At 38.2% G+C, this 26,534-nt stretch overlaps 1 protein-coding gene across 4 annotated transcripts in view; it reads right to left on the bottom strand.

The window, feature by feature from the left end:
* The window catches only part of smchd1 (structural maintenance of chromosomes flexible hinge domain containing 1), a 127,899-nt gene that overhangs the window by 50,920 nt on the left and 50,445 nt on the right, over nt 1-26,534 (bottom strand). For all 4 annotated transcript variants that reach the window (XM_072570385.1, XM_072570384.1, XM_072570383.1 and 1 more), the window contains exons 23-31: nt 24,911-25,050; nt 23,559-23,693; nt 18,384-18,611; nt 15,301-15,449; nt 13,497-13,585; nt 11,538-11,656; nt 7,054-7,221; nt 3,960-4,085; nt 3,051-3,130 (exon numbers count right to left, since the gene is read on the bottom strand). In XM_072570385.1, the coding sequence (XP_072426486.1) occupies nt 3,051-3,130; nt 3,960-4,085; nt 7,054-7,221; nt 11,538-11,656; nt 13,497-13,585; nt 15,301-15,449; nt 18,384-18,611; nt 23,559-23,693; nt 24,911-25,050 (1,234 nt within the window). The remainder of the gene's footprint in view (nt 1-3,050; nt 3,131-3,959; nt 4,086-7,053; nt 7,222-11,537; nt 11,657-13,496; nt 13,586-15,300; nt 15,450-18,383; nt 18,612-23,558; nt 23,694-24,910; nt 25,051-26,534) is intronic.

The following is a 26,534-nucleotide window of genomic DNA, read 5'->3' on the forward strand; positions in this document are numbered from 1 at the left end:
GCCCATCTAGTCCAGATCCTGTTGTAATCTGTCCCTCTTTGCTGTCCACCACACCTCCAATTTTGGTATCATCTGCAAACTTACTAACTGTACCTCTTATGCTCGCATCCAAATGTGGCACTCCACTGGTCACAGGCCTCCGGTCTGAAAAACTACCCTCCACCACCACCCTCTGTCTTCTACCTTTGAGACTTGGATATCCTTGTGCATCATAGAAAGTCAGCAAGTAAGTACAGCAAGTAATTAATGGAAGTCATTGTTGGGATAGCCTTTGCGAAAAGGACTAGATTATAGGAGTAAATAAAACAGCACTGGGGAGATAATACCTAGAGTACTTTATCAAGTTCTGGTCTGTATACAGGTATACGTTTATTTTTGAGAAGAGCAATTCAGATTTCCTAAATTAACTCCTGGGATGAGGGGTTCAGCCATGAGAACAGAATGATTTCAAGTTTGTGTTCCCTACTATTTAAAAGAATGACAATTAAAAAAAAATGAAGGAAGACATTTGTGGATAATCCCCCTCATTGGGGAATTTAAATATGAACAAGCAAATATTTCAAAATAAGCTATCAACCATTTAGGGCTGACACGAAGAAAAGTACCTTCATTTCTTGAGAATCAAATTAGAATGACTGGATTCATCATTTTAAATGTTTGGAATTTTTTTTCCAAAGATTGATTGCTTACTCACTCGTGCATAGTCAAGACAGATCAGCAGATTTCTTTGAATATTATCTAGATCATAGGCATGGAGAAAGTATTGGTCAATGTAGCTAAGGTAGAAGATCATGATGTGTTGTGATTTAGTCCGAAAGGACTCTTGCTCTTCCTTGCATTTTTATGACAGAAGTGGAGTGTGCAGGGAAAAGCAGTTCTTCCTTGATGTTTCATCTCTATCCAGAAGGCTTAAAAATATATGTAACTGCACTATAAATAATCCAGACAAGAGCATTTAAAAGAAAAATGCTCAATTAGCAATAAAAGGACCTTATATATTGCATGAAGTACTTCAGGATCACTTGTTTTGAATAAAATTTACTGATGAGCAGCAACCACAACAGTACTTTTTAAAATGTTTTTTTAAAAATAACTACTGATCAACTTCAAACATGATTCCTGGTCATTGCAGAGAACTTTGCATTTTGATTAGAAAAAGGATTCGGTAAAGAAATGCACTATTATTTATACGGACTAGGTACAGTAAGTAAGAATTGGAGATGTTAGCTGATTTGGTGATAAAAATGCCACCAGGACAACTACAGAGTAAATAGAGAAGATTGGTGCTAGCAGGTGCAAGTTGACATGCAACAATAAAGTGTAACGGGAAGGCAAAACAAATAACTGGGATTTGCGCATATATGAAACAGTTATATATCATTTTCGGTATATTCGACTTCCACCCCGAACTACTATATAGGTTACATGGCATTGGAACAATACCTTTAAACCAGATAGTCCAATGTTTCTGCTTAATGTGAGCCTCCCCTCACCGCTCTTCATCTAAATCTTGATTCCCTTATTAAAAGGTTTTAACCATAACATGTAACATGTAACATACGAATTTATACAACATGTGACCAGATGGGCCGCTCAAAATATGGATTTATGAAAATGGACAATAGAAGAGGCATGCTGGGAAACTGGCAAAAGCCTTGACCAAAGTGACTGTGCTAATAAACATGCTGCAGAATCCAGACAAGCTGCAGCTACAGACAGAATGTAATTGATTCGGAGCTGCAGACAAAGATTATAATCCACCAGTAAGGAGAAGAAGAAAGACATTTAAGATAATCGTAGTACAAGTCAAGCAGAGTTAACGTGGTTTACGAAAGAAAATTGAATTTAACAAATTAGAGCTCTTTCAAGATGTAATAAAGAGGGCGGGATAGATGTGTATTTCGATTTACAAGAGTAATTCAATAAGGTGTCAATCATGGTTACTTCACAATAAACTCAGATATGCATAGAGTTCATGTGGAACCTAACACACTTTCAGATGATATCAGGTAGTAGAGGAGATCCTTAGGAGACCCCAGAGATTATAGTGCAGGAGTAAGAGAGAAGCCAACAGATGATTCTCTCAGAATGAATGATGCTGGGCAGTTTCACTTAGTTGGGAAGAGATGATGCGTTGGATGATGATGGTGTGGTTAATAGAGAAAGGCAAATAGGTCTAGAAAGATGAGAAGGGATAGGCTATAACGATAAAGGTATTTAGTGGCTTTGATATCGACATGTGCAACACTATAGATGAGCCAGAAACTTGACAAGAGTTTCAAACGTATAATTGTAGGAAAGATCAGCACCAATTTGGCAAGTTGTGAAGGGTGTGGGAGAAAAAGGAGTTTGGAAATGGACTAGCATCTCACAGTGACACAGCAGTCAAAGTTTGGTCATTTGAAGAAAGGACAATGATTTGAAGGAGGTTGAGCAGTATGAGGAGAGGGAATAGTTAGGGCATCAGCTGGGGGTGAGGAACAGAAGCTCAGCAGTCAGCAAATTGGCAGAATGCATTCAAGGGAGCAGGAGGTGTATTTCAAAGACAAATTCTTAGGATCTATTTTTGCCAAGGGCAGAGAGAGATCTGGGAAAAGATAAGGAAGTCAGGATGGAAATAAGAATTCAGAATTTGCCTGATCAATTATGATTATAATGGGAGCAACAGGGTTACTTCGTTATTGAGATCAATAGGAAACAGAGCTGAAAATGTGTGGCTGGAAAAGCGGAGCAGGTCAGGCAGCACCCAAGGAGCAGCAGAATCAATGTTTCAGGCATGAGCCCTTCTTCAGGAATGAGGAAAGTGTATCCAAGTAGGCTAAGATAAAAGGTAGGCCTACCTTTTATCTTAGCCTACTTGGATACACTTTCCTCATTCCTGAAGAAGGGCTCATGCCTGAAACATCGATTCGCCTGCTCCTTGGATGCCGCCTGACCTGCTGCGCTTTTCCAGCAACACATTTTCAGCTCTGATCTCCAGCATCTGCAGTCCTCACTTTCTCATTAATAGGAAACATACAAGCTGTTAAAATGATTTTACTTAGCTCTACCTTGCTGCAAAAATTTGAAACACACCAAAACTTGCCCTTCCATTTTCATCTGTTTTCTGCAGTTGTGGGGTTGGAGATAGCTGAAGGAAAAGAAAATTATTACTCAAATCCAAGTAACTGCTAATATCCATATGCAGCATCATGACTTATGGACAATACACTCTATAATTATAAGACAACTTTGAAAAAACTGAACTAATTTTTCCGATCTCCTCAGAACTGATACTCAGTTTTTGCAGAATTATGTCCAAAAGGATGATGCAAGTACAGTAAGAAACTGTACTCTGCCTCTAAGAAACTTCAGATTATTTTGTATAACTCGACTCTCAACATATATAATTTGTTACTTTCAAATAAACTTTAGCATTTAGCTTAGTTAATTGAAGAAGAAATAATTTCTCAAAAACATCAAGCAGAAAAAGTAATTTGGGAATCCACTTTGATATTAATGTGAAGTTAGCAAGAAGGTCCACCACTCGCTCTTCAACATTACACAATGAATAGACAACTCAAAATTCTGCAAGAATTTAATTATATATTACTTTCTTCATAAATCAGGAGACAAGCTTAAAAATAAATCAAGACGATTGAGGAGCACTTTTATTTATGCTAATTTCCATTTCCATTAGGTTTTGGTGCTCTGATTCTGGACTTATTCACCAAGGCCCTTTGCAAACATCTAGGTTCAGGAAAGAAACCAAAGGTACGCAAGCAAATATTAGGACTACATTTCTTGGACATCACGAGGCCTCACACTTTAGTACTATCCATATGCATTGTGAAACATGCAACAATATTTAATCAGTACTCGCAGAGAAATCTATTACATTTTCGTTCCTGTGAGCATCATAATCATAGTATTATATATTCTAAATGTTCAAGCCAAAGTGCTACTAATAAATTCCTCACCTTTAGGCCACTTTCTTTTAGTAGAACAACTTTAATCATAGGCTCAGGAGAAGGATTTCCCCAAGCATCACAAAGCTGTACAACCAAAGGCTTATCAATGGTCTTACCATTGACAACCGAGAGGGACTGAAAATAATAAAAGTGCACAGTTAAGGTACATATAGTTCAATACACAAGTACAGTACTCTTTCCTAAATATGAACTTTTGATTAAATTCAGCATTAAATTGAGCTGATAGTCATACTAATCACCTACACCACAGTTAATCACAGCTGAATTTCCAAAAACTTTAATGATTCACCATCCAAATATACACACAGAGATCATTCCCAAGTATGGAACTTAAATACACACCTACAAATGCATTATTGGCAAAAGACTAAACAAATATTTTGTATCTATCTTTATAGTAGAAGGCAATAAAAATATCCTATCAGTAGTAGAAAATCAAGAGACAACTAGGAAGGAACCTAAAACAATTATCACTAAAGAAAAAGTATGGAGGAAAACAAATGGTGAAAGGCTGAAGAGTACTCTGTACCTGATAGCTTGCATCCTTGGTCTTAAAACAAGTGGCTGCAGTTACGGTGGATATTTTGATTGGAACCAGCTTTGCTAAGAAGCTAGCAGATTAAAATACCACAAATGCGATGCTGCTTCTCCAGGAAGGAGAGAAACAGAAAATTACAGGCTAAGTAACCTAGCATCAGTCACTGGAAAAAGTCAAAGAATTTTGCAAGGCCACCATCCTGTGTGAAAAAATTTTTCATCTCTGTTCCAAATGGTTTCTTCCTGACTTCATATCACAAACCTGACATCCCAGTCATCAGCTTGGTGAACTTTCGCTGAACTCTGTATAGCAAGTATGCATATCCTTACTCAAGGAGACCAAAACTCCACACAATACTCAAGTGTCACCAAAGCCCAGAACAGCTGCAGCAAGACTCCTTACTCTTGTACTCCAATCCCCTTACGATGAAAGCCAGCATATCGTTTGCCCTGCTCACTGCCTGTTGCACCTGCATACTTGATTTCAATGACACTTGTTACAAGGATACCCAGGTCCCTCTGTACATCAACATTTCTCAATCTATCACTATTTAAAAGACGTTCTACCATTCTGTTTTTTTCCTTCACACTTATCAATGTCATCTGCATCTGTCTTGTATTTGGCCACTTACTCTGAATCACCTTCAAGCCTCTGTACTTCCTCATCATTCTCAATTCCTCCTAACTGTATCACAGAGAGTTTTATTATATTTGATTTTCTCATCTAAACCATGGATGCATGTATATACATACTGTATTTATACAGGAAATAGCTAGGGCCCAAGCACTAATCCCAGGTACTCATCTAGTTACACTACTCTAAGAAAGCCCCACTTATTCTTATACTCTGTACGCTAACCAAATCTCAGTCCATGCCAGCACATTAAGCATCCATGGAGCAGGAACGTCTATTCTCCTGCTCCTTGGATGGTGCCTGACCTGCTGCGCTTTTCCAGCAACACATTTTCAGCTCTGATCTCCAGCATCTGCATTCCTCACTTTCTCCCAGCACATTAAGCCCCAACCTTGCACACTAACCTCTCATATGGTTTTTAAATGTTCTCTGGGTATCCAAATACATCACACTGATGAATGGATAAAGAAAAGTCCAGTGGAATTCCAAATATCGAGAGATCACCCTATCAAAAATTTTTTTTAAGATAACTTAGCAAAATAGTAGATAGCTCCCCTTGTTGGAAAAATCTGGAACTGGGTGCGGGTGGGGAGAAAGAGAGAGAGAGGGAGAGAGAGAGGGAGGGGGAGGAGACATTCTTAGGAGATAGGTGTGACCCAGGTAAAATTGAGATCAGGAGAAATTTCTTTGCTGAGGTTGTTGTATATTCAAAGCTAACACTAAAATATATAGGAGAATAAGTCAAGAAAAATCAGCCATTATATGACCAAACTTTGGGGTCTTTTGGCCTAATATTTCTATTTCTTGTGCCGATAAATCATATTTCTGAAGGTCTAACATTGGAGGGTCACACTGAGGAAGAAAAACAAGAATGGAATCCTTTACTCAATTCTATAATAAAGATTTGTTGACAAACTCTAAAAGCAAGAGAACATAAAACTGGCCAAGAGACAGAAAGCAGACAGTTATGACGTTTTATGACTGGAGAGGAGCACAATGGCAATGTTTCCCAGGTGGTCAGTATTAGAATCATAGAATCCCTACATTGTGAGAAGAGGCCATTTGGCCATCAAGTCCACACCGACACTCTGAAAAGTATCCCACCCAGAACCATTCCCCTACACTATTACTCTACATTTACCCTGACTAATGCATCTAGCCAACACACCTCTGGACACAATGGGCAATTTAGCATGGCCAATTCACCTAACCTGCACATCTTTGGATTTAGGGAGGAAACTGGAGCACCTGAAGTAAAGCCACACAGACACGGGGAGAATGTGCAATATCCACACAGACAGTCGCCCAAGGCTGGGATCGAACCCAGGTCCCTGGTGCTGTGAGGCAGCAGTGCTAACCACTGAGCTACCATGTTATTATAAAAGATTATTATAAAAGCTCATATCCTCCACTTATTTTTAAATGATAAAATGCATTTTGAAAGATTTGTTTTGACTAGATTTTCAATTACTATTGAATATTGCACAAGGTACATTCTCCTCAGATATTACATATTTAGTGAAATAGGTATCACACTTGCTTAACTCGAAGAAACTCAAGTAAAGGCTAGGAACAGCAAGCTGTTATCAACCACTATGTCTTTTGCCCTGCTAAAACCATGATGCCTTCCAACACAGGCACCAAAATTGTCCAATCAAACATGCCAGGTCAGGGTATTTATTGAATGGTTATTTACAGGCAAGTGAAGGGACAAATTTTCAACAAGTCAATTTTCATCAGTACTTCAGATTAAACAAAATTTAGGTTACAGGGTAAATAAAATAATCCAACACTGGCTAGAAAATTGCCCTACAGTTCACAGTATTTCAGAGTAACTTCAAAAGTAGCAATTTCCTAAAAAGGATTTAAAAGACTTAAAGTATCCTAAGTCATTTAACTATTCAATCTTACCTCTTCTGAATTTCCCCATTCAAGGATGCTAATTTGGGTTGGGGGTCCTGCAGTTAGATGAATTCTTACATAATCCACAAAATCACGCCAAGCAAAACAAAGTTCTTTCTGACCAGTGGCTCCAGGTACAAACTTTATTCCCCGAACAACCATATTCTGAGTATTTTCCTGCAAAGACATGAAAAAAAACTTATTCATATAGCATCTTTAATTTCCATAGTCTCGCATTTTAAAGATTATTTTTCTAGTTTTGCTACTCTCAATTTATGATTTATAACTAGTTTTATGCACACCCATCAGAACCAAACTTTGTCAGGGTATGAGAGCTTTCTCAAAAGCTTGTCAAGAAACCTAGCACACAATCAGTTCACATCATTGATGAGTTGTTAATTATGGATAATGATAAACATGTGCGTTGATTTAAATATTAAAATTATACTATTATTCTTTATTACCCTGACTAATGCATCTAACCAACACATCTCTGGATTATGATCAGCTGTACAAACCTTAAATCAAAACTAAAACTAGCATGCTTTATTTGAATCAAATGTAGTTGTTGGATAAAGTGCCCCAGAAGGGTAATAATACATGGTGATAATGTCACAGGTCTTGTAATCCAGTTAATGCTTGGGGATATGGCAGCTGGAAAACTTTAAATCTAATTAAGTTAGGCAAGTTTCAGCAATGTTACCTTCAACATCAATTGTTGTAAAACCCATCTAGTTCACTCATATCTTTTAGGAAAGGAAATTTGGTTTGGTAATCTAATCTAGGTAAATTCAGACCACAGCTCACATTGGCAGTGGGCATCTCCCTTACAACTCCCCTACCCATGAAATAATTTTAACAACATAGATTTGTTGACAAAATTGAAGAATAATCTGAAATAAAACAGCAGTGCCCGTGCAAACCAGGGCCAAGAGACAGAAAGCAGAGAGTGTGATGGTGACATGTTTTTAAGAATGGAGGGAGGGAGTCAGCAGTACAACTGCTGTTCTTGATACACATTATTGTCCTGGATTTAGGTATAAAGAGAATAATTTCAAAGATTTCAACTAACAGAAAACTTAAAAATGTACTAAACCGTGAGGAGGATAATGACGGATATGAGGAGGACAGCCACTGGAGAAATGGAAGGCAAATGTCAGATGAATTATAATGCGGATAAAAGTGTGAAATTTGCAACAAGAAGCATTTTTAATGAGTTAGAATGTAATGTCTGATAGAGGTAGCAGATAAATTCAATATTAACTTAGAAAAGAAAATTTAATAGGACAGAAATGGATTACCACTTATTGTGGTTTACTTTCAATTATTTTTTACAAAGACTTTGCTGCATACCGTCACAAGAAACATGGCTAACCCAAAAATGGGAAAAAATAACGATCAATCTTTTAAAAAAATTACTCCTAGAACATGGGCATTGCTGGCTAGGCCAGCATTTATCGCCTTTGTTAGTTGCCCTTCAGCTGGTGATGGTGAGCTGTCTTCATTACTTTGTCATCTCAGAGAGCACAGTATTCCAGACAGACTCGAGAAGCAAACTATACTTATATTGCATCTTTAATGTAATAAAATATCTAAGGTGCATAACAGAAGCATCATAAAGCACAGAACTGTCCATAATGGAGATTTTACACCACCTACCAAAATTCTTGATGATTCTAAATAGAGTCTCAAAGGAGGCAATTGAGATGGAGGGACAGAAAAGTGAAGGGAAAGAATGCCACAACAGTGGGCATTGGCAACTGTCAGCATGGCTACCTGCATCACAGCAATCAGGATTAGAAATACATCAGAATTAAAAATTATAGCAGAGTCTCAGCTGAGAATTTTGAAGCAATTAGAAATAACAGATTACAGATGCTACAAGATCAGGTCAGAAGCTAGGAATCTTGCACCAAGAAACTCACTACCGGATTCCCCAAAGCCTGATCACCAGCTACAAGGCCCAAGTTGAAATGTTCGTCACTTGCATGCATGGGTACAACTCTAACAGTGAAGAAGCAATTAGTTTGATCACTTGTGGATGTGGTGCCATTCTGTGTCTCTATCACTGATGTAGCAGTGCATACTATCTACAAAATGCACTGTGAAAATTCATGAAAGATTCTTAGTCAGCATCTTACAAGCCTACAACCACTTCCATTTGGAGATACAATGATACTTGGGAACATCACCATCTGCAAGTTACCCTCCATGCCACTCATCCCTCTGACTCGGAAATACACATCACTGCCCCTTCAGTGTCGCTGAGTCAAAATCCTGGAAGTGCTTCCCACAGCAGATGAACTGCAGCCATTCAAGGAGAAGTTCACTATTACCTCAATAGCAACTAGACACGGGCAATAAATACTGGTTGGCCAATCAGCAACACCCTTACCCCACAAATGAACAATAATTTTTTAAAAACTGTACTAAGCTGAAATAAGAGCAAGTACAAAGGAATGAGGGCAGACCTGAGTGGAGTGAACTGGAAAAGGATTTAACAGCAAAGATGGTGGGAAACACTGGCAGACATTTGAGAAAATAGTTCTTGGATCACAAAGATATATTCCAGTGATGAAGAAGAATTCTAGATAGGGTATTCTAGACATGGTTAACCAGGGAACTTAAGAATAACATAAAATTGAAATTAAAACCACAATGTGGCAAAGCCAGAGGATTACAAAAGTTTTAAAAGCAAAAAGAAAACCAAAATAATAAAAAAAAGCTTTGGGTGTAAACCTGAGTAATATCAAGACTCACAAGAACTTATTTAAGTGAATGAAAAGAGGGAAGGACCAAAGTTAACATGAGTCCCTTAGAGAGAGGCTGAAGGAATAAAAATGGGAAACAAAGAAATGGCATAGCAACTGAATAAATACTTTGTGTGCCTTCACAGTAGAAGATACTATTGACAATCCAAAAATATTAACTTATCATGGGTCAAAAGGAGGAAAGGAAATAAGCAAAACCTATCACTAGAGAAAAGGTACAGGGGCAATGAACGAGGCCAAAGACCAGCAAGTCCCCTGGTGCTGATGGGATATATCCAAGAATATTAAATAGTAGTAGCTACAGATATAATGGATGCACTGGTAGTAATCGTCTAAGAAACTGAAAAGGTCCCAGCAGGATTGCAAAATTGCCAGTGTGATACCTTTATTTAAAAAGAGAGGACAACAAAAACAGGTAGCTATAGCTTAACATCTGTTATTGAGAGAATATTATTATAAAGAATGTAATAGCAGATCAGAAATATGTAATCAAGCAGTCAGTGTGGCTTCACAAAGGAAAATCATGCCTGACAAATGTGTTAGAATTCTTTGAAGTGGTAACAAGCAGGATACATAAAGGGGAAGCAGTGAACATAATATATGGATTTCTAGAAGGCATTTGGTAAAGTACCACACACAATGCTACTTAATTAAAGCCCACGGTGTTGGAAATAGTAGATTGGCTAACTAACAAAAGACAGAGTTTTGATTAAGGGTGGCATTTTCAGTGATCTCATCCTGCAAGTGGTGGAATGCTACAAGGGTCAGTATTGGCTTGAAGGTACAATCACCAGGTTTGCAAAAATATATGGGAAGGCTTGTGCTGGGGATGACAGAGTCTGCAGAGTGATATGAACAGGTTAAATGAATGGGCAAAAACTTAAATGAGAGTTGGAAAACGTGAAAACTTTTGTGCCCTGGATGTCTCTGATAACAAGATGGTGTATGTTAGACTTTATTGATTATCAGTATGCAGGTGCACTATTGGACTTAGAAGACTCAAACTCCATCACAACAAGATACAAAGAGAATCTCACAATATTATCTCTGAAGTTGAATACTCACAGGTTAGGGATACATAATGATGTTGCATTGCGTAGACACATACATCAGGATATATTCAAGACAAACAACTTTAATTCTAATACTCACTGAATAAAACACTAAATAAAACTTTACTGGAATAAAGTGTGGTCCAGATTTACCCCAAGAATTTGATTCAGAAAATAAATTGCTCCACAGTGAAATTCCACTTCAAATTTTAAAGGCCAGGCCAAAATATTGGATATGAAACATATACAAGTACTTGCTCAGAAATTATAGATAAAGTCAAACCGCTAGAGCTTAATGCAAGGATTCTAAATAGACAAGTGAGAAATAACATTTTACGCAAGGACAGTACTGTGAAAATTACTGCCATGTTAACAACAAAGCTAGATCAAACTTAATTACATGTAACAGGAGGTCATATTACAATGATGGCAAACAGTTCTTGTAAAATGTGCACACTCACCACTCCCTCAACCTCTGGTTGAATAACCTTGCCTTTCTTCCTTTGGACTGAACGATGGATGGCTATGGTTTGTGAAAATAATGGCGTATCAACTATACCGTAGAAGAAATTTTACAACGTTCGAAGTGCCAACCTCAATTCAAATGAATAGCAACACCTTCTTGCAAAAGAAAATGCTAAGTTTCTTGAAATTTGACTATTTAATGTACCTGCCAAGTCACTTTCAGTTTACTTTTGTCCAGTCCTTCTCCAGCTACTCCCAATAAGTCTACACAAGATGATGTCAGGGTTTGAATCTGATTGCCATGTCGGTCAGAAAGTGTTGCATCTAAGTAGTGAAAATATTTTACATTAAAGAGGAACTTTAACAAATCATTCTCAATTAGCCACTAAAAAAGATTCATAGTTATAATACAAACACTGAGTAAGGCATTATGCTACAATTAAAATTTGCAAGTTTTCTCTTGCACAGCATCTTTTCCAAAATTGAACAAATATCCACCTGTGTTCCTTCGTTCCAAGAACAGTGATAGAATTCAATTTATTTTATGTTGCGACAATTAAGTAATGGGAAGACATTAAAAATGACAATTTTAATTTAATTTTCATTTTAATTAACTTTAAGTTGTCCATATGCTGAGAATTTCAATAAGGAAATCCAACAATCGCCCTTAAAAATCAGGCAATGTAACATTTCCCAGGATGCTATGAAAGTATACTGTGACCTAAATCATGCAGTGACCTAACTGTAAGAAACAGTACTGAAGCTCGAAGCAACAAATAAAAAAGCACTGAAATTTCATTTTTTAAAAAAATGTAATAACGCAACTTAAAAGAAGAAGTCTAAGGAAGAGCTATTAACAAATAAAAAATATGAAGTGAATTTTACCCTCTTACAGATATGAGGAAGTTTGCAAAAAAGAAAAACAAGCTACAAACAGGTACAGTTCACACCAAAATAAAGAGAGATCATGCTTTGGTCATGGGCAGTAGTAGTTAAAATAAATAAAACTGACAGCCTTCATAGCAAGGACACAAATTGCAAGTTGAAGATGCTTGCGTGCAACCACTATTATAACAAATGAACAAACAAACTACGATGTATGATTTTGAACAAATCTTCACAAACATCAATGGGATGAAATCGCCAAACCAAAGTAAGTTATTTTTGAAAAGGACCAATGCCTTTATTGATTTTGCTTAGTCATTATTTCCTCCCCATATGAGGATGAGTTATAATTTTGCATGCAAAACATGTGTTAAAAGCATAGAAATTCCATCATCTTCAACAATAACTGAACTCTACATCTTGAACACAGATAAATTAAACAGATGACAAGATCCAGCAGATCTCAATACTGATCAGGAAGTCAAAAGTTTGTGTTTAGGCCTGTACACTTGCTATCTTCAATTATGACAATCTGTTATAGTTTTAACTAATAGTTAGTTCCATGGTGCAATCAGAAAAAGTTGAATATTACACTATCTTCGAGGAGAAAGTGAGGACTGCAGATGCTGGAGATCAACCCAACCACCCCGTAGCTCAACACTTCAACTCCCCCTCCCACTCCACCAAGGACATGCAGGTCCTTGGACTCCTCTATCGCCAGACCATAGCAACACGACGGTTGGATGAAGAGCGCCTCATCTTCCGCCTAGGAACCCTCCAACCACAAGGGATGAACTCAGATTTCTCCAGTTTCCTCATTTCCCCTCCCCCCACCTTGTCTAAGTCAAATCCCTCGAACTCAGCACCGCTTTCCTAACCTGCAAACTTCTTCCTGACCTCTCCGCCCCCACCCCACTCTGGCCTATCACCCTCACCTTCACCTCCTTCCACTATCGCATTTCCAACACCCCTCCCCCAAGTCCCTCCTCCTTGCCTTTTATCTTGGCCTCCTGGGCACACTTTCCTCATTCCTGAAGAAGGGCTTATGCCCGAAACATCGATTCTCCTGTTCCTTGGATGCTGCCTGACCTTCTACGCTTTTCCAGCAACACATTTTCAGCTATTACACTGTCTTGTCTAATTTATCATATTAGGAGTCGGGCTTGAAATCATGCTGCTTTTAACCCCAAGGTTTCAGAAGTAGAAATTTTAAAAATTAAATAGCAAACAAAATACTTTGTATAATTATGAAAAATAAAATTAAAAATACAGAACTTACGTATTTCTCCTTGTAGCTCTTCACCCATCTGAACAGTACTTAATCCTTTCAATGAACATTTCAAAAGTCTAGGTTCGTCTGGCTGTGGCCTAAACAAAGTTATAAATTACACTATTAGTTGAAAAGTTAACTTTTCCTTAACTGCATTTCTGCCAAGATTCAGGTTTTTAACCTGCTACGACAAATATTAGGTCACAATGTAACAAATCAACAGTATTCTTCCACTGAAGATTATTTTAAGCACAAGTTTCATAATTCCCGTAAAGATGGTCCAACTAAATCAGTTTGATACCAAATACATTATTCAAAATAAAAATGTCAGTAGAGCTTGGCCGGAAAGTATTTGAAGAATGCCAGTGCTTCCATTTCCATGTTAGTTGTACTATCACTAATTTCTCTTCCTTATTTCTAGTTTTTAAGAATTTGATCTGCTCGTTAATACCTTTCAAACTTTCCTTTTACATTGCTATATCATACTGCAGCAAACTTTGTTTTAAAGAGCATCCTCAGAACCAGTACTCTCAGTAAGCCGGCAAAAAATTATATATCTAAAATACCAAAAGTTTACTGTAATATCACTATCTCTACGATATCCAAGCAGTCAGTTGAGGGTAAGAGTGAAAAAGTTCTCTGCCAATAAGTTTTATTTAAAGCAAAGTTGCATTATCATTTAAGTGATTTATGCTATAAATAAGTGATATGTATACCTTCTGCGTTACATTTTATTATTTCATGTGTGTTTTTACATTTATTACGTGGATCTCTTGATCAACCGGAATATTTAATCAACTGGCACACTCCTGGTTCCAAAGGTGCCGGTTAATTAAAAACTTTGCTATACTTCTGAAAATAAACAATATTCAGAAATCAACTCCAGTATGTGTCATAAAACAAAGGTGACAGTTTTATAAGAAACACCACACAATAGGGTTCATAAGCCAACTTTCCTTAGCACAAAAGAACACCCGCCATGACCTCAAGTTGGAAGTTTTGCTACTATATTATTTTTTTTACAAGCTCTGGATAGCCAAAGTACAACTAAAAATCCTAGTTCAACAGTAGTTTAAACAAGATTTGAGTTTTTGACCTCGAAAATCAGTTTCTCAAGTTTGGTTCAATAATGTTGTCTCAGAGGTTTGAAGGTTCCAGCTGACTCCATGAATGAAGCACAGAAATGCAATGTCAGAGAGAGCTGCCCTGCTGTCCTTCGGACAATGGATTACATCAGGATAAGCCTTTACCTAGTTTATGGATGTAAAATTGATAAAGACTTCATAGCAATAAATAGAAGCCTTCTTAGTGCCCTTGTTGACACTTCTCCCTCCTCAGTCTCAAAAATAAATTGACCTGTGATTCATTTCATTGCACACTATCTCAAAAACATCAAAGTAGCTGTGTTTGGCTGCATAACCACTGCAGTTCATAATAAAATTTCTTTGAAGTTCATGTTTGAGATATGATAGGATGTCATACAAATACAAATTTTTACCTATTATATAATCTATGCTATGCACTGTACAAGGAAATCCATAGTGCACATTGTATAGCTTATTAACTGGTTAAATACAAATTACAGCATGGGAACAGAAAGAAAGTAATTGTTTGTGAAAAATAACTGTTCCATTCATTCTTGCAACTGCTTACAACTGAACTGTACATTCCACTGTTAAACTGTCACTAAGTAGAAATGCCAACTCATGCCACCAAGCCTGCTGAGTATTTGCATTGTTTTAATTATACATTTAAGTGACCTGATGTTTTAAAAATTGAACACAGATACAAAATAAAGAGTTTTTCAGCTTACTTGACCGTAAATGCACTTTCCAATGAAATGTGATCATCTTGATATGAGACCTGACAGTAACGTATATCCTTAATGGAGCATGGTACTTTAACATCAGGCAACAATCCTTGAATTAAGTGCTCTCTATTTACCCGAGGGGTCCAGTTGACCTACAATTAAGATGTTTAAATAAATTATTGAGATCATTTGAGCAAAGAAACAACATGTAGATTGCTGTGATTTTCTGCAATATATTGGAGCTTCAGCTTAGCCATGTTTCTCTGGTTGAAAATACATTAATTTGAAATCTTCACTTTTTTTTCCAACCAGCAAAAGGAAAAAAATTACAAAAGAAGAAATTGAATTAAGTTTTTGAGCAGGAACAATATTAGAAAAAATACAGGAATGAGTTGGAAGACAGCACTTACAGAAAATATACAATGTGTTTCTGACTCTGATTTTGCAAAGGTAATAACGAAACAGGTCTGATACTATAATAGAATGGGCTTAAATCTGCTTGATCAAACAAATAGGTAGAAAACAGTTCTAAATAACTAAGTTTCAGAAGCAAAGGCTATATATTTGAGTGTACATGACAACGTTGCAACTGTGATAGAACAATTTGGTTGGTTCTCCAGGTTACGTCTTTAGCACTAAATGCTAGGATGTTGCCAGGCCAGACAGCCTGTGCAGTATCCAGTAATTTGCCTATTTTAAATCTAAGTATTACTTTCTGAGAAAGTGCTACACTGAGATACAGGCTACTGGACTAGATGGGATTGAGGTGCATAAGGAGGAGGTGTTAGCAATTCTGGAAAGTGTAAAAATAGATAAGCCACCTGGGCCGGATGGGATTTATTTTAGGATTCTCTGGGAAGTTGGGGGGTGGAGTGGGGGATTGCAGAGCCTTTGGCTTTGATCTTTATGTTGTCATTGTCTCCAGGAATAGTGCCAGAAGACTGGAGCATCGCAAACGTTGTTCGTTTGTTCAAGAGGAGGAGTAGAGACAACCCTGGAAATTACAGACCTGTGAGCCTTACTTCAGTTGTCGGTAAAGTGTTGGAAAGGGTTATAAGAAACAGGATTTATAACCATCTAGAAAGGAATAACTTGATTAGGGATAGTCAACACTGTTTTGGAAAGGATAGGTCATGTCTCATAAACCTTGTTGAATTCTTTGAGAAGGTAACCAAACAGGTGGATGAGGGAAAAGCAGTTGATGTGGGGTATTTGGATTTCAGTAAGGCACTTGATAAATTTCCCCACTGTTGGCTATGTCACAAAATACGAAGGCATGGGAATGAGGGTGATTTAGGGGTTTGGATCAGAAATTGGCTAGCTGAAAGACGACAGGGGGTAGTGGTTGATGGGAAATGTTCATCCTGGAGTTCAGTTACTCGTGGGTACCTCAAGGACCTGTTTTGGGGCCATTGTTGTTTGTCATTTTTAGAAATGACCTGGATAGGGCATAGAAGGATGGGTTAGTAAATTTGCGGATGACACTAAGGTTGGTAGAGTTGTGGATAGTGACAAAGGATTTTGTAGGTTACAGAGAATTAGATAAGCTGCAGAGCTGGGCTGAGACGTGGCAAATGGAGCTTAATGTAAAAGGTGTGAGGTGATTCACTTTGGAAGGAGCAACAGGATTGAGGAGTACCGGGCTAATGGTAAGATCCTTGGTAGTGTTGATGAACAGAGATCTCGGTGTCCAAGTACATAAATCCTTGAAAGTTGTTACCCAGGTTGATAGGGTTGTTAAGAAGGCATACGACATACTAGCTTTTATTGGTAGAGGAACTGAGCTTTGGAACCCTGAGATCATGCTGCAGCTGTAGTCACATTTGGAGTATTGCGTACAGTTCTGGCCACCAGATTATAGGAAGGATATGGAAGTTTTGGAAAGGGTTCACAGGAGATTTACTGGGATGTTGCCTGGTATGGAGGGAAAGTCTTACAAGAAAAGGCTGAGGGACTTGAGACTGTTTTTGTTAGAGAGAAGGTGGTTGAGAGGTGACAAATAAGATAGGGTGGATAGTGAGAGCCTTTTTCCTCAGATGGTGATGGCTAGCACGAAGGGACATAGCTTTAAATTGAGGGGTGACAGATATAGGTCAGATGTCAGAGGTAGTTTTGTTACTCAGTAGTAGGGGCGTGGAACGCACTGCCTGCAACAGTACTAGAAATGCCAACTTTAAGGGCACTTAAATCGTCATTGGATAGGCATAGGAACAAGAATGGAATAGTGTAAGTTAGATGGGCTTCAGATTAGTCCCACAGATCGTTGCAACATTAAGGGCCAAAGTACCGGTACTGCGCTGTAATGTTCTATACTGTTAATTTGCTGATATAACACAGATTATCATAACCAAACGTTCCCTGCACAATTTGACAACCCACTTCTGGCCACATACTACCAACGAGTCTATCATTCAGCCACCTACTCTTAAAAACTTACATGAATAGGGTAGCTGATGGGTGAGAAAAATGGTATCCAAGCCCCAAATCTTCACTAATTTTCTAGTGGATTGCTGCCCTCAGTCTGGGATCTGAAGCCCCAGCCGGACGGGCGAAGGATGGTATGCATGCAATGATCACCATAATCAGCAGCAGCATGTACAACAATATTTCTGATCAGTAGCTATGGCCCATTAATTTGCTGGAATTACACAAATGAATTGTCAAGTCCTTTAGATGTCTATGTTCAACTTTAAGAGCTCCCAATGCCATAGGCATAACCACCAAATAGGAGAAAGTGAGAACTGCAGATGCTGGAGATCAGAGTCAAAAAGTGAGGTGCTAGAAATACACAGCCGGTCAAGCAACATCCGAGGAGCAGGAGTGTCAATATTTCGAGCCTAAGCTCATCATCAGGAATGATTCCCAATGAAGAGCTTATGCTCGAAACATTAACTTTCCTGCTCTTTGGACACTGCCTGACCGGCTGTGCTTTTCCAGCGCCACACTTTTTTGACTATGATGACCAAATCGTTTTCTGCAGTGATATTTGTGCAGTTGTATTTTGAATGTAGCATTTTAAACTAAAAATATAAGACAAATATTTGAAAGAGATTTCTAGTAAAGATTAGTACGAATCCTACGTCTACCTTAATTTTCTCAGCGAGAGATGAATTAACAACAATCTGCCGATCGCCTTCATCATACATCCGAAAGATAAGATGGTGAATTACGTCTCCAGCAATCCAGTCAATTTCATCCTGATGTTTAATAGGAATTGCTTTTTGTCCATCTATGCTGAAGATCTGAAGCTTTGTAACTTGAGTGCTAGGTAGCAATTTAATTATCTTCTCCACTGCTGGCACATCTTTACAGCTCTGTACATTGAGAACCAAACATCTTTTATTGAATAAAAATTAGACAAAGTAGTAGTAAACTTAAAGGCAAACTGCTATAAAACATCCTGATATAATTAAATATTTTTCTTGGAGTGTTATAGTATTTAAGGATTTCAGAATGTAAAACGCTAAATAATGGAAACAATGTCAATAAACGTATCCTCAACAATTGCCTATTGGATCATGGAAGTATATGCATTCACAAACTTTCATGCGTGGAATAAAACTGTTAATTAGGACAACGTATGCAACTTCAAATTTCATACAAAATACTTTAACAATTAGTGACGTTAGCCTGATTTCCTAGTTCATCCTTCGCTCCTTTCTTGAGCAGAATCCACATCCATCATTATGAATATCCAAAGGCTAAGTTTTGGGCAATCTTGTGTGTCTTCGTTCAATTGGTAGAACGTATTCTATAAGTGCCCAATTACCATCCAAACGAGGATTATATTGTTATATTTTTCTATGAGATTCAATTCCTTTACTGCTCTCAACATTTACAACAACTATCTTAAATTGCCACACTCTGCTCTAAAAAAAAAGCAATGACTGTTAAACTCAGTGACAGACATTCCAACAGGAACAATGGGGAATTTTGAGAGAAAATCCAAGGCAAAATTGTCACCTCATAAAATAACAATTAATAATAGCAGATTTTTAAACTGCAATGTGTACAGCTAGTATATTCATGGAAGTAATGAAGCAGAGTTAAACGTACTGTATTTCACAATATGCATATGATATCCAAAAAAATCTGAAAAATCTTAATATATTGTAGATATGCTGGCAAAACCAAAACACGTAGGTTTAAAGAGACAGTGGTAGTTCTGATACACAAGGAGTGTATTGATGAGTGATTGGTGAGAGAATGCAAATATATAGTGGTATCATTCAGAATTTCAAATTGGGGCAAGAGGCAATATTATTTCGTTATTCTGACTTTTTTCAGAAATATCAGAAGATCTGCATTTCATTAGACACAGTAGAAAATCATGCTAATATATGGCTTATTCAACTCCAGCTGCTTCTGTGAGCTTCTCTTTATGAGGAAGTTAAACGTGGGAATGTGCGCAGAGTACTTTGCATCATTCAGAAGTGGGAATGTTCGCCAATGTCTGCAAAATGTTCAGCACCAATGATGAGATCTCAGATACTGCAACAGTTCATACCGATATGTAGCAAGACCTGAACAATATCTAGGTTTTGGCCAATAAGTGACAAGTAACATTCATGCAACAGAAGTACCAAACAATGACTGTTAAACAAAATCAAACATACCCATCACTCATGGAGTCAGAGTCATAGAGGTGGACAGCATGGAAACAGATCCTTCAGTCCACTTCATCCATGCTGACCAGATATCCTAACCTAATCTAGTCTCATTTACCAGCACTTGGTCCATATCCCTCTATACCCTTCCTATTCATATACCCATCCAGATGCCTTTTAAATGCTATAATTGTACCAGCCTCCTCCACTTCCTCTGGCAGGTCATTCCATACACGTACCACCCTCTGTGTGAAAAGGTTGCCCCTTAGGTCTCTTTTATGTTTCCCCTCTCACCCTAAAATTATGCCCTCTAGTTCTGGACTTCCCTATGCTAGGGCAAAGACCTTGTCTATTTATCCTATCCATGTCCCTCATGATTTTATTGACCTCTATAAGGTCATCCCTCAACCTCCAACCCTCCAGGGAAAAGAGCTGCAGCCTATTCAGCCTCTTCCTATAGCTCCAATCCTGGCAAATCCTTCCAATAGGAAGGGGACCAGGACTACACGCAATATTCCAAAAGTGGCCGAACCAATGTCCTGTACAGCCTCAATGTAACCTCCCAACTCCTATACTCAATGCTCTGACCAATAAAGGAAAGCATACCAAATGCCTTGTTCATTATCCTATCTACCTCCAACTCTACTTTCAAGGAACTATGAATCTGAACTCCAAGGTCTCTTTATACAGCAACATTCCCTAGGACCTTACCATTAAGTGCGTAATCCCTGCTCCGATCTGTTTTTCTAAAATACAGCACATCACATTTATCTAAATTAAACCCCACCTGTCACTCTTCAGCCCATCTGATCAAGATCCCATTGTTCTCTCAGGTAACCTCCTTCGCTGACCACTACACCTCCAATTTTGGTGTCATCTGAAAACATACTAACTTTACCTCCTATATTCACATCCAAATCATTTATATAAATGACAAAAGGTAGTGGATACAGCATGGATCCTTGTGGCACACCACTGGTCAGAGGCCTCCAGTCTGAAAAGCAACTCTCCACCACCATCCTCGACCTTCGAGTCAGTTCTGTATTCAAACGGCTACAGAATTCCATGAGATCTAACCTTGCTAACCAGTCTCCCATGAGGAAGCATATCTGGCACTTGACAGGCATGAATGTTACTTACCACTTATCAGCCCATGCTTTGATGCTTTCCAAGTCTTGTTGCATATGAATATGAGCTGTTTTAATACCAGAGACATGAGTGGTGCTAAACATTTTGTTGGATTGCATAGATCCAGACTTTTAACCTTATGATGGAGGGAAGGTCATTGATGAAGTAGCTGAAGATAGTTTTGGACATCACACACTGCCTGAGGAACTCCTTCAGCGATGTCCTTTTCGCAAGTCAGAAGGACCAAGTGGAGTGTTGGTCTTCCAGGATTGTGAATTCATGGACATACCATGTGCAAGCCTACGTGAAGTATCACCAACTGCAGGTGACTGAGCTGCAGCTGGAGTAAGCTTTACATGGTAAGGAAGGAGAGATCACATCCAGATTGACACATGGACCACGAGAACATACAGTTCAAAAATTATGGAAGCAACATGGGAATTTGGTACAGAAATTTGGTACAGCTTTTTGCTTGCTTTTTTGGCTCTTCGGCTGTAAGGTATTTTTACAGGCTAAATTGAAGTCCATAATCAGACATCCAGCACAAAACAGTGACATCACAGGAAAACCGTGAAGTTCACTGGTTGGTATTGGCTGCTAACTTGACTATTAGTTATAGATTGTTTTCAGGTGGAAAGTGAACAGGAGAAATATTTGCAGATTCGAAACTAAAGGATCAGTAGGAAGTTTTAAAAAATATATATTAAAGGCCTGCAAGACGTGGAAACTGGTGGACCCCTATGTAATTTATAGTGACCATATCTATTGCATGGTTGCTTAAGAAACTCCAGCTCAATTGAAGAACCAAGAATCTGAGCTTCCAACACTGTAACATGGGGAGGTCATGCCTGACAAATCTGTTAAAATTCTTTGAGGAAGTACCAAGGAAGTTTGAAGGGGGAGAACAAATGGGCATAATCTATTTTGACTTCCTGGAAACCTTCGACAAGTTGCCGTTCTGGAGATTGCTAACTAGGATAAGAGCCAATGGTGTTAGGGACAGGATACTGACGTGAATGGAGGATTGACTGACTAGCAGAAGGCAGAGTGATCATAGAGATGTTTTGGGATGGCATTTGATGACTAGACAGTGTTGGGACCACAATTATTTATGTTATGCATTAACAACCTGGATGAAGAAACAGAGTATTGTTGCTATGTGTGCAGATGTCACAAAGACAGATGGAGAAACAGGTTATGTCAAGGTGGTGGGAAGGCTGCAGAAGGACTTGAATAAGCTAGGAGAGTGAGCAAAGTGCCAGACAGAATGCAACATGGGAACATGTAAGTGATGCACTTTGGTGGGAAGAAGAGGCATAGCCCATTTTCTAAACAAGAAAAGGCTTCAGAAATCTGAAGCACAAGGGTCATAGTTCAGGATTTCCTTAAGGTTGACATGCTGGTTCAGTTGGCATTAAGGAAAATAAATGCAACATCAAATTCAAGAGCGCAAGAATAAAACAGCAGGGACGTACCACTGAGGTTGCAAAAGGCTCTGGTCAGATATTTTGTGGAATATTATGTGCAGTTTGGAAAGTGCTTGCATTAGAAAGTATCCAGTGGAGGTTCCAAGAATGATCCCAGGAATGAAGGGCTTGTCATATGAGAAGTGGAGAAGGACTCTGGATCTGTACTCAATGGATGAGGAGGGATCTCACTGAAACTTACAAAATACTGAGACACCTGGATAGAAAGGATATGTAGATGGTGGCTCCACTGGTATGAGACTCTAGGACCAGAAGTCACAGCCTCAGAGTGAAGGGACATCCCTTACAACTGAGATGAGGGGGGATTTCTTCAATCAGAGAGTGGTGAAACGGTAGAACTCATTGCAACTGAAGGATGTGGAGACCAAGCGAAGTATTTAAGACAGAGATAAGTTCTTGATAGTAAGATGATCAAACGTTACAGGAAGGTGACAAGAGAATGGGGTTGAGAAGCATATCAGCCATCATTAAACAGAAGAGCAGACTCAATGGACCTTATAGCCTAACTGTACCAGAACAGCTTTTTTAGTTCACAGATAATCCTGGAGCACAAACCTACCACTATTGCTGGAATATTGTTAGGGTACACAGTCTGTGCAGTATCCAGTGCCTTCAGCTATTACTTTGCATGAGTGAGTAGAATTGACTATTGTGCAAACATGAAATGAAATTTTCAATACTATCTAAATAATCCACATCATATACATAACCTATTTCATTTCACATATTTAACTATTTTCCAATACAGGCTTAATTAAAATCAAAGACAAACTTGTGAAGAAACTCAGTTCTATTTAGGTCAAACTTTGCTTCAGTACAGACCACAAACAAAGTTTAACTCAAAACTTCCCTGGTTTTCACATTAGTTTCTCTGCAAAACCTCGCTCTCCAGTAAGTCCAAACTAATAATCCAAATGTAACATGATAGCAACAGGTGGATGTAATAATTCAAAGTAGCTCCAAGAAGATACCAAACTTTTAAATAGCTCTTTGTTGACTTATTAATAATTAGAAAATTAAATCAAGAATAAATTCTTACTGATATCTCAATTCTTGCTTTCAGCGTTTGGTCTTTCTTAATATTCTGTACATGTATCACAGGGCCAGTTAAAATTCCAGTACCAGTGTTACTACAATCCACTGTATACACAGGCAAATTTGGGGCACCAAGAAACTGAAAAGAAAGTATACAAATAATTAAAGCACTTAGTAATATAGGCAAATAATGATGAGATATCAAAATAATTGGTAAAATAGTATGTATAGTCCGTAAACTCAAAGAACTGAAGAGACAGTAATTATAACCATCTCTCTTTTTGCTTTAGTTCCAAAAAAGTCCAGAATGATGGAATCTTTTGTTGTGTACTAAAGTAAAATGACTCAAATCAGTATCTGAAACAAAAGGCTTTTGTCAGCTTTTCACGCACGGGACGAGGGTATCAGGGGCTGGATCTGATAAAGAACAGCACTGTCCCCATGACTTGTCCGGACTTGTCCTACCTGCCTATCTCCTTTTTCACCTATCCACTCCACCCTCTCCTCCCTGACCTATCACCTTCATCCCCTCCCCCCCTCACCCATTGTACTCTATGCTACTTTCTCCCCACCCCCACCCTCCTCTAGCTTATCTCTCCACGCTTCAGGCTCACTGCCTTTATTCCTGATGAAGGGCTTTTGCCTGAAACGTCGATTTCGAAGCTCCTTGGATGCTGCCTGAACTGCTGTGCTCGTCCAGCACCACTAATCCATTAATCAACAACAGTCAGCCTAGTTTTATGGGGAGTTTACATCTATCCAACTTGACTGAATTTTTCAAGGAGGAAACTGGGTGTGCACATGAGGGTAAGGCATTTGATGTAGTCTACTTGGACTTCAGCAAGGCTTTTGATAAGGTCCCACATGGGAGACTGATGACAAAGGTAAGAGCCTAAGGTTAACATGTATAAAATTATGAGGACAATAGACAGGACTAAATTTTCCCTTTGACGGAGGGACGAAAAGCTAAGGGCATAATTTAAAGGGAAGGGGCAAAAGGTTTAGATGAGATGAGGAACAGTTTTTCACTCAGAATCCGGAACACACTGCTTATAAAAATGGTAGAAGCAGAAACTCTCAATACATTTTAGTAGTATTTAGATGTGCACTTGCAATGCCAAGATAAAGAAGTGCTGGAAAATGGGTTTAGAAAAGTTAGGTGGTTGTTTTTGACCAACACAGCCTCAATGGGCTGAAGGGCATTTTTCTGTGATGTCGATTTCTTATTATACTAATTACTTGATACAGTTGCATTACAAAATACTGGACAGGAAGACAGATTAGGCGAATAGGTAATGGTGACATTAAAAACAAAAAGAAATCAAGATCACGAGTTCAACCGAAGATTTCACTAACCTTGCAATGTACCACCAATTTGGGCTGCGCTGTAATATTTCCTGCTTCATCCAGCACTTCAGCTTGGAAAGGGAAGGTGGTTCCATTTTCAATAACCACTTTATTAGAATCTGGCTTAATTCTAAGCTCACGAGGTGGACCTACAATAAAAACAGTATTAGAGGTTCTGCATTGCAAGAATTTTCATTTTTTTCATCCCCTTAAATGTTCTTCCATCCTGTTCTCCAGTGTTGAGCTGTAAACCACAGGCAACAAAACCTCTCCAGGATCTTCACACCTGAATAGGAACAGAATCTTGACAGTTCATTGTTTTGCTAAATTCAATCACTTAAGCCGCATTTTGTTGCGGACATTACTTGAATGTATTTTTAGCAAAGCTCATCAAATAGCAAGTTGTGATAAATTTCACTGTTTATCTTATCTTGCCAAAGGCACTGTGGTTCAATGCAACATATTGTTGCGTTTTGCAGAACTAATTTACAAGATGAATAACCAAAATAGTTGCTCCGACTCATCATTACATTGGGTCACTCACTCACCCACAGATCAACAAAAAAAAAAGTACTTTCAGCATGAAATATCAAACAGAAAATTCAAACATAGGAGGGAGCTATCTGACCAGAATTTTCAGGTTTGTAAATAAATTACATACTTCTACATTTAATACTGTTCCAAAATGTTTTAGAATATTTCTTAAATTAAGTATTGCTGAAAAATAAAGTTTGCTGGAGTTTTTCTCCTGCATTCATCATTATATTGCGTAGTACAAATTCAATAGGAAACCAACATTTGTACTGCATGATAGGACAATGCTGATTGATTGGCAAGTGGACTCTGATTGACACACGAGTCAACATGGAGAATGGACCCACTAATGCCAAAAGTTAGGAGCTGGGCTTTGTAAACTTTTAAGCCAGGTAGATTTACTCTGATTGGTCACAGCAATACCCTGAGATGTGAACTAGTGAATAGTTGTTACCTATTTTGTTGTATTAAGACAATCACACTGCATATACATGTTACTGTCTGCAAAGAATAGAGCCATGCATATTAACATGTCACTTCCAGTTCACTCAAATCTGCCACCTTGTGAGCCAGAGTTAATCTTAAATTGGATGTCAGCACAATTCTTATACATAATTCAGGATTATCGAGCAAACACCATCCAATTGCAGAATCATATCTGATTTTAGACATAGTGTTGTGAGTTTTGCAAGCATAGGTTGATTGGGTATTGCCAGTACCTTAATTGCTGAGAGCAGCTGAAGGAGCACACTGTTTGATATGACCGGTTAATTTTTTTGGTATGCAGGGTAGACATTGGGCATCACACTAGCACTGAAATTCAGATACTCATATCTAGGTTTGGCTTGATAGCAGCATCCTGCTCAGAGCAAACATCACTTGTATTACTAATACAGAGTAGCAGTGTGAAACAGTTGACTTCACCTATTTCTCAAACCTTTAAGGTAAATTATGCATTTTTGAGCATCAAGAGTGACCACCTTAAGGTTTTCCATGAGTTTGTATTATATACAGAGAGAAAGGTCAATCTTATGGCATTTGGAACTGTAGGAATACCAACAACTATACTGATCAGGAAAGGTAAATTGCAGCAGACAGT

This window comes from Chiloscyllium punctatum, chromosome 5 (genome assembly GCF_047496795.1).
Source record: "Chiloscyllium punctatum isolate Juve2018m chromosome 5, sChiPun1.3, whole genome shotgun sequence".
NCBI classification, from domain to species: domain Eukaryota; kingdom Metazoa; phylum Chordata; class Chondrichthyes; order Orectolobiformes; family Hemiscylliidae; genus Chiloscyllium; species Chiloscyllium punctatum.